The 8,915-nt window shown below is 50.7% G+C and overlaps 1 protein-coding gene across 1 annotated transcript; it reads right to left on the reverse strand.

Annotated features, from left to right (window-relative positions):
• Nucleotides 1-806: 806 nt before the first annotated feature.
• On the reverse strand, nucleotides 807-7,714 carry KLHL38 (kelch like family member 38). The gene is made up of 3 exons (XM_037048483.1): nucleotides 6,286-7,714; nucleotides 2,332-2,437; nucleotides 807-1,441 (listed from the first exon to the last, which is right to left on the reverse strand). The coding sequence occupies exons 1-3, from the start codon at nucleotides 7,636-7,638 to the stop codon at nucleotides 1,152-1,154; spliced, it is 1,749 nt and encodes a 582-aa protein (XP_036904378.1). The 5' UTR covers nucleotides 7,639-7,714; the 3' UTR covers nucleotides 807-1,151.
• Between the last annotated feature and the right edge of the window lie 1,201 nt (nucleotides 7,715-8,915).

The raw sequence follows: 8,915 nt of genomic DNA on the forward strand, positions 1-8,915 counted from the left end.
CTGACTGCCCATTACAGTGACCCAGGGTGCTTTTCCAAACCCCCGAGCCCTGGGCCCTGCCTGCGAGAATACCCATCTGTCCACCTCCAATGGGGGCTGGTCCCATTTTCAAACATCTTCCCTTGTGATTGTGATGCACCACCAGCTTCAGCTTATTCCTGAGCTTGGGACTGGGCCAGGGTGGCAGGCACTTTGAGATAAAGAGGGCCATAGGGAAAGCCAGCCCCAGCACCGGGAGGGCAATAATTGCTGTAATCTGTGAAGGAATTTGTTGGCTTTCCTTAGAAGAGCAATTCTCATAACATTTACCAAAATGAAAATCCTGATTAATTCTGCAGGTTTATAGCTCCCCAGAGGCTGGAGGGAAAAAACATCACTTGGCAACAGAAGTGAACTTTATTCTGGCAGCACAGACAAAGCTGCAAACACTAGATCGTGAGTTGCTCGTACTTTATGGAATTCCAATGCGCTGCATCCCTGGGATCAGGGAAACACAGCCATGGCCAGCTGCTCACGCTGCCGCCTGGACCAGGTGCTCCCAGACTCCTGGGTCTCTCAGCCTTCTGGTTCCCGGTTTCCGGGGTGTTCTGGGCAGCTGTGGCTATGGTCAGGCCAGCGTGGCTTCCTTTGAGGAGCCACCGCTGTGCACTTCAGGGAGGGTGTCAACGAGAATCATTAACCCCACCACTGCTTGCAGGGCCTCCATCCAGGACAAGCCAGTGATCATAGCCTGATCCCCGGAAACAGTGATCAGCTCAAGACATGGGTTCAGAAAGGGCCAATCAGCACTGGTAGTTTTTTTAGGGTTATTATGTGGTAATGAAAAAGCTTCGCCTGAAGATGCAAAGCTAGAAAATATGAGTCTGGATTTATCAGTTGTCATTGTCCTCAGGGACACTGTGTGGATAAAGATGCTTGTTTGTAGAATAAAGCCAGAGGGAGAGAGACATGTAGACAGACAGACAGACGGACAGACAAAGTGTGTGAGTTTTGCCAACAATATGCCTGGTTCCAGGCCCCCAGACTCTGGAACTTTCAGTCCTGTGAGCTCTCCCTGCGCCCTTTTAGGGTTAAGCTTTTTGGTGTTGGTCTCTCTCTTGTAACAAGAGCATCTCAGCTAAGACAGATGATGTCTGGGTTTCTCGTCGGCCTCACCGTAAGGTGGAAGTGTAGGGGATGCACTGGAGAGCGAGGCAGGCGTGGTCGAAGAGCTTGTGAGGCAGTTGTCCCTGGGATGTCCAGGTGTCTGTCTCAGGGTCGTAGCAGTCAAAGGAGGCCGAGTCCTCGATGCTGCAGTCCGTGGTCAGCCGCCGCCCGCCCGTCACGTAGAGCTTCTCCCCCATCACTGCGGCCCCGTGGTGCATCCTGCGGTCTTTCATGTCGGCCCACTTGGCGAATTTGTTGGACTGAGGGTCATAAGCTAGAATCCTCCTTGTGTAACCTGAAAGCCAAGCGGCGAATCGGCACGGTCAGCTGTGCTCACTGGGAGGAGCAGTCGGCAGTCTGGGGATGTGCCTGATTTCTGCCATCCCCTAGCACGGAGGCTGGAATCTGGACAAAAGCGTGGCATGTGTTGGCACCTGCCCGAGGGCTAGTGTGTGGCAGAGCTGGGGTTCGGCCCCTGCGTGCTTAACCCCACGCTAAGACGGCACGTAAGTCAGCTTTGGATTGGGACCGGCCCCCCGATCCAGCGCTTTCTCGGCCTCACAGCCTCCTCTCTCTCTCCCGCGTGCCCCTCCAAGAGCTACAAGGATGGAAAGAAGGAACCTTCGGGAAACTCAGGAGTGGGTCCCCTCAACAGCCCTGTCAGGTGGGGCCTCTGAGGAGCCTCCTTTTAGAGACGAGCAAACTGGGGCACAGCTGGAGTAAAAACTTGCCAAAGAGTTTACAGCCAGCGAGTGGCAGGGTCAAGGTGTGAACCCGGACCTATCTGACCCCCAAACCCGTCCTCCCAACTATGACGTTATACTGCGATGACGGAGAGCCATCCATTAGTAGCTAATGTTAACAAGAGCAAATGTTTTGGGTTTTTTTTTTTTTGAGAATTTGCCGTGTGTCTGGGATCGTGCTAAATGCTTGCAATACACGAGCATGTTTTATTACCACAACAACTCTGTGAAATACGTAGTATTTCATTCCTGTTTGCAGGAAAAGGCAGGGAGAAACTTCTGAATGAGAAAAGAGCTTTGTCAAGTTGTCCACACTCCCTGTAGCCAGAGGGAGGTGGTTTTACGTAGACGCTCATCCGACAACGCCTGTCTATTAATGGCCCCTTTTCCCGGGGAGACGCCAGGTTTGTGCCCAGCCGGGCGACCCCCGGTGCAGACTCACCTCCCACGATGACAATCCGCTCCCCAAGCACCACCGCAGGGGCACACACGTTCTTGATCATTCTCGTCTCCATTTTGAACCATGTGTTTCTGGCAATGTGATAAACCTGAGAGAGGAATAGAACCATGGCCCCATATTTTAAAGGGATCTCTATTTTAAAAGGTAAAAGTAGTAATTAAGGAGGTAAAATAGGAGTGATTTTTTTCTTTTCCCCCTTTCCCCCCAATATTTAGAATGTAGGTATATTACTATCAGTAAACAAATAGATTCAAATAAATGGAAAGAAGACTATGATAAGAAATTGGTATTCATGGGACCCCACGAGGTCGGTGGCTGTGTTTCTATAGGATGGACCCAGAGTTACTCATTGTACCATGTGTTTGCCCACGTTGCTTGGAACAACTTTTTCTTTTAATGAGAAGTGGAGTAACTTGGATATTTGTGAAAAACAATGATTTTTCAATTATTTTTATTTTTGGCTCCTGTTTAAACTTCTAAATGTTCCAAGTATATCTGAGAGCTCTTAGAGCCAAGAATAAATTTGGGGCTAAGTGAGGAAGGCGCTTGAACAGCTCATGCCTGAAAGTCATTAGAACCACAGGGAAAAAAAAAGAAGCATGAGAAAAGGACCAGGGACCAGAGGGGTGGGGCGGGGCTCGTTGCCACACCGAAGCTGAGCCGAAAACCACGATTCCCAGAACCTGTTCTCCAGTTCATCCCCACCTTTGAAAGTTTAGCTATCAATGGTCAGTTAGTTCATTATTGGAAAAAATTAGCACAAGAGATATAGGATGGACTTCATATAAGGAAAGAAGGAACAAAACATTCATTTACTGAGGAAAATGGCACCGTATTCTTCACTGGACATTCTTTCTGTCATAGGATACAGTTGCCGTCATACTAAGGGCCTGTTTTTAGAATTACTTTTTACCAGTGGGGTCTTCACACCCGTCCAGTGAGGCAGGCACCGGTCCTCACCCCCATTTTTCAGATGAGACGTTGAGGGAGGTTCAGTGGCATGCCCCAGAGTCACCCAGCTGGAGCGAGTGGACCAGCTGGTCTGGCCCACCCGGTGTCCACGCTCCTAACTTCCACGTCAGGGCCCTGCCAAGGCCATGGAGGGGTGGCCTTTCTTTTTCCTTTTTTTTTCTTTTTTAGCCAAAACTCATGACCACTGCTGGGAAGCAAGGTCTCAAATGCTCCTGGTGTGGCCTTCCTTGCTGGAGACTGTGAGACTGGAGAGCTCCATCATTACAGTTAAGCCAGTGAGGCATGCCGCAGGTCAGGTGCTAGAGACAGGGACGGTCACAGTGGCTGTCATGCCTCATGGTTTTATCTGAAAATAGGTGACACTGCAGAAAGTGGGATCCTTGGAGCAAAAGCAAACATGGGTTGCGTTTTACTTGAATAATTACCTCCTGGTCTTCTAGTCTCTATCTGACTTGTGTCTGTTTCCAAAAATAGATGAAACATTTGCTCACAATCTTCATAATACCTCAAAGAGGCCAGGGCAAGGACATCAGAGGAATGTTCTGGACCAGGGGAGGAAATGATACTTTGTTATGGTAAAGGATTCCCTGAATGCCATCCAGCAAGAGAGGTAGAAAGAAGGCCCAGTAGAAAGGCCAAAGTCGCACAATTTGCCCGGAACCCACTGCAGTGTTGTCTTAAAGGAATGCTTGCCGGTGAGCCAGCCTAGGAAGAAACCTCTGGAACTGTGCATGAAAATCCGGCCTGCTCCATCTCCACCAAGAATCCCCAAGAATTCCTCTAAAACTCCATCTAAATCAGTAAAATTTCCATTTCAAAACTAATGCTAAATACATAAGAAAAGCTTCCAGATTTACCCCTTTCTCCTTCTCACCAATGCTGTGAAAAAGGATCACCCACATGCCAGTGGTTTTGCAAGGGTCTTATTTGATTATACTCTGCATTTCTTGAAATGCCAACTTAAAAGCCCCTTTGAACTTTGTGTTTATTCTGAGGAAGTCAATAATTTTGCAATGTGAAATCATCAGCATATGTATTGACTTCATTTTGAAACAAATAGTTTTTAAAAAGAGGAGGGGCTGTAGCTGGACATAGGAGCATGTCATGATGTCTGTGTTGTGTGGCTGAGCTTGGAGAGGAGCTGACCGTGTCTCTCTTGGCTCAAGTAAGTGAGTGGGGTCTGGAAGAGACTCAGAATCTGTCTAGATAGTCAGGGAGGAGCCAAGGATGTGGGCTGGAGAGTGAAGGCAAGAAAAGAAACCAAAAGAGAATTCAGTTGAAGTCTGTTACTTTTCTCTGTCTCCACTGGCATCCACTTAGCTCAGGCCACCATCATCCCTCGCCTGGGGAAGAGTCCCCAACTCTGTTCCCTTTGTGCACTCAGGCCCTCTCCAATCGCTTCTCCCCGAGGCACCCAGAGGGAACTTCTGAAAATGCAAATTTGATGACTTCATCCACTCTGCTACCCTCAGGCTAAAACCCCAGTTCCTTGACAAGGCTTAGAAAGCCCTACCAGACTAGCATTATCTCCACAAACACCCATCGCCCAAGAATGTTCCAGAACTTCTGTAGGAGGGGCTCAGAGGCAGTGGTCTGAGAAGAGGAGGTGACTTAGGGAGGGGGCTCTTGGTGGTTATGTGGGGACTAACCCCAACTCGGCTCCATGGTGCATACTTCCTTTCTCCTCTCGGTCTGTGTGGTGGTGACATGGTCATGCTTCAAGTTCCTCCAGGCGATGGGCTGTGCCCCCTTTCTGCTTCAGGGCCTTTGTGCCAGCTGCTGCCTTACCCAGGAACACCACCTGCTCTCAGGAGACTTCTGTCTCCTGCTGCAGAGGGTAGATTCCTCTGCTCAGAGCAGCTTCCCGCTCATCCCTGCCCATGCCATGCCCTGCATCCTCTGACTCATCACCCTCCCCTCCCTGCTCTCTTCTCCTGCTGCTCTGCTTAAGTCAGCTTAAACCAACCTCACAGAGGGAGTTCCCCCCAAAGTCCCCTGATCCTGTGCTCCTAAAGCATCCCTCTAGTCGGCATCTGAGTTGCAAAAATCTCAGAGCTCCAGGAGGGTAAGTGCAGTCTACTGCCCACGCCTGTGTCCTCAGGCCTTCACTGTGGGGGGCCTCAAGGCCACGCTCCTAAGTGAACAAGCAAAGCACTGGGGCCTCCTTGATTGTCTTTTAAGGTCGGCTCATTGTTGAAGTTTAGCCTATCGTTAGGTGAAGTGCAGACATTGCTAGAACTTGCATAATGTTGGGAAACCTTTAATATTCTGAAATTTCGGTCTTTTTAATTACACTTCTCAGAGAGCTTGTGAGTGAAGCTAGCTTTTACTTATGACTTAATGCAGGGTTCCCTAACATGGCCACACCTTAGAATCGCCTGGAGACTTTTATAAATGTCAGGATCCCACACAAAGAGATTTCGATCCAGCAGATCTGAGGCCGTGTTCCAGGAGATTTGGTAAGAGACTATGGACCAATGCTCGGGAATCTTCTTTAAGGCCTTACCAATTTGGGTTAAAACCACCCACCAGATTCCTGTAGGACTTTACTGTCTGACATTCAATGTGTTCTAGCTTGAACTTTCAGATACACTATTTTTTTCTCAAATAAAGATAAACTCTTTGTGGACAGGGATTGTATCTGATATACCTTCATATATATTAATCTTACACAAAAGAATTCATAAATGGATAAAATCTTGTCGAAATTAAACTTCCTCCCTCCCTTCCTTCCTCTTTGCCTTTTTTCTTTTTCCTCTGCAGATGACAAGTGTGCATGTATACATTAAATGTACATGTGCCTATACGAGCACACACGCACACGTGTGTTTAATGTGTGTGGATGTGTACATGTGTGAACACGTGTACATGTGTGTGTCCACGGGCATGTGTTGTGTGTGTTTGTGTGCATGTGTGTGGGTGGGCACTCCTGCACTTACATGATGAGAAGGACCAGCCTTTTACCTGGATAAGGCGCACAGGGTTCTGCATGGTGTCCTCTCCCCCGAAGAGGTAGAGTCTTTGGTCTTTCACGGCCACTGCAGGGTGCAGAACCCCCACTGGCATGCTGGCCATACCCTCCCAGACGTTGCAGATGCTGTCGTACCTCTCCATGGAGCCCATGACCTCCTGCCCTGCTCCAATCCCCCCGATGGAGAAGATGAAGTTCTTATGGGCGGTGCTCCTGTGGGAGTAACGGGCCGCCAGCATGGGCTGTCCCAGCCTCCACTGGTTGAGTTTCAGGGAGAAGACGTAGACGTGGGGACTGGGGACACTGGTCTCTGCGCCGACCGCCATGCCTCCCAGCACGTAGACGCTGCGGTGCAAGGCGACGGCCGAGGCCTTGTAGAGCCGAGTGGGGAGCTTGGCGAGGCTCTGCCATTGGCCAGTCTGTCTGTGGTAGAGCAGAACGTCCCTGGTGGTCTGCTGGTTGTCCTTCCGCCCACCCAAGAGGATGAGGAAATCTTGGTAAGAGTTTCTTGGGGGGACATGCCACGGAGGTTGGAGGTCTGGGACACTGGGGGCACCATACAGAGAAAACAGGTGCCTCTTGGCTGTCTCCAAGATGGTCTGGCACGAGGGCGAGGACTGAAGGAGGGCGTCGTTGGCGATGAAGTGGTGGAAGAAGGCCGGGTGGATGTATGGGAGCCTGACCAGCTTGAACAGTTCCTGTACATACCGCCTCCGGGCCTGGAGGTCATGCTTGACCCAAACCATGAGGGCCTCAAACACCTTCTCCTCCTCCCCACAGAGCCCGTCGTCTCCCAGGTAGTCTCTCAATTCCAAGGCACACAGCTCCTTCAGGTCAGCTGATGTGGCCACCTGTGGAAAACACTTCAGGGCCACCTCCCTGGCTGTTTTCCTGAGGGTCTCACAACTTAAGGTGTCTGAGAGTCTGATCATGCCTAGGCAGTTGTTGGGGGTCAGCTGGCTCTGCAGATAGGAGGAGCAGGCCTCGAACAGCTTGGGGTACTGCAGCATGGAGACAGCCTCCATCAGGGGCAGGACGTTCTCCGCGGAGATGCGCACCTCCCCGGTGTACACATACAGGATCAGCTGGTCCAGCGTCGTGCCGTCGATGCCCCTCAGCTGGACTTTGGCCTCTCCGCTCTCCCGGAAGTTGCTGCAGAACATGGCCCTGAAATAAGGGCTGCTGGAGGCCAGCACGTTTCGGTGGCAGGGGACCTCCCAGGCCTCGACACAGAGGATCACGTCCGTCAGGATTCTGTTTTGTCTTAAGCCGTTGAGCTGCCTCAACAAGTCCGAGGAGAAGTCGTGGTCTTTGAAGAGCAGCCCATCTGGAGACTCCTCGTCCATCCTGCAAAGAGCGGGAGAAGTCCCAAGATGAGGCGCGTGCTGGAGGGTTTGGCCTCGTTGGTTCCAAGACTTAGAGCATCTCCGTCCACTCCCCGGGATGTGTGTGGGTGGCACCAAGGCTATCGCTCAGCAAAGGCTGGGAAGGCAGGCCACCCACCCGCCAGGCCTCACAGCCGACACCTCTTTCTGGTTCTGGTTACTCTGAAAGGTAGCAGGCAAATAACGTCCTCATATAATCTGAGAAAAAAAAAAAAACAAGCAAAAAGAATGGAGATTGTTGGAAGTTACTGATTGTCAGGGACTGAAATGTTAGCCCGAAGCAAAACGACAGTCCACACGCTTGACCAGCAGAAGTCTGTGAGCGTTTCTCCGGATTCACAGCCTCGCTGCTATTTCCTCAACTCATCTCAGCATCTTCCTGGGTGTTAGTCATTCCCTAAGGTTGCCACTCTGGGGGCGTGGCCCCCTGGTGACTAGACAGAAACAAGGGACAAAAATGGACCGCTGCAGTTTTTTTTAAACATGACTTCACAAATTCTTTTGGGTTTTGTTTTAGAGATGGGATAAATAGAAAGCAGCGTTTATCGCATGACACCGGGCCGTCCACCTGCAGGAGAATGAAACGTTAGGGACATTTACCTTGTTTGCTACAGGGATATCCACCGATGCCTGGTCCGCCTGGCCCCTCCGGAGTCTCCGCCTCTGGCTCCAAGTGAAACCATAAACCCAGGCCTTTCCATCAGCTGGCAAGTGCTTTGTCCTGGGGGAGTCTGGGTTTGTTTATGCTAAAGGCGCTTTCACAGTTTTCTAGAGCTTTGTGAAAGAACTGCTGGGCAGGGAGACAGTGTATACATTCCAGGGCTAAGAATAGTTGCATATGTACTTTCCACTGTTGTGACATGTGACTTTCCAGCTGCCTTTTGCAGCAGCCCCAGGGCTGCTGGGGCTGGCGCATGCCCACATGCCTTGTTTCCTTGGCAAGGGTTTACATGGGCATAAATAGACCTGAAGGAACGGCTTCTCTTAAGAGACTTTGCTGCCTGCTTGGAAACATCCAGAGTCCCTTGTCCTAAAAGTGCCTGGGAATTCTAGATGTCTGTAAACAGGTTGCTGTGACCTGGGGATATTCACTGGCAATAGTTCTGGGTGGTCACAAGGGGAGCCGGGATGTGGGCCCAGGGGTGCTGTGTAAATGGGTCTCTCATTCCACCTGCCTGGCAGAACCACGGGAGGGGTGATTTCCTCCCCCAGGCTCTGAGATGATAGAGTCCAGGACA

This window comes from Sturnira hondurensis, unplaced genomic scaffold (genome assembly GCF_014824575.4).
Source record: "Sturnira hondurensis isolate 20B ecotype Veracruz unplaced genomic scaffold, ASM1482457v3 Scaffold0006413, whole genome shotgun sequence".
NCBI classification, from domain to species: Eukaryota; Metazoa; Chordata; class Mammalia; order Chiroptera; family Phyllostomidae; genus Sturnira; species Sturnira hondurensis.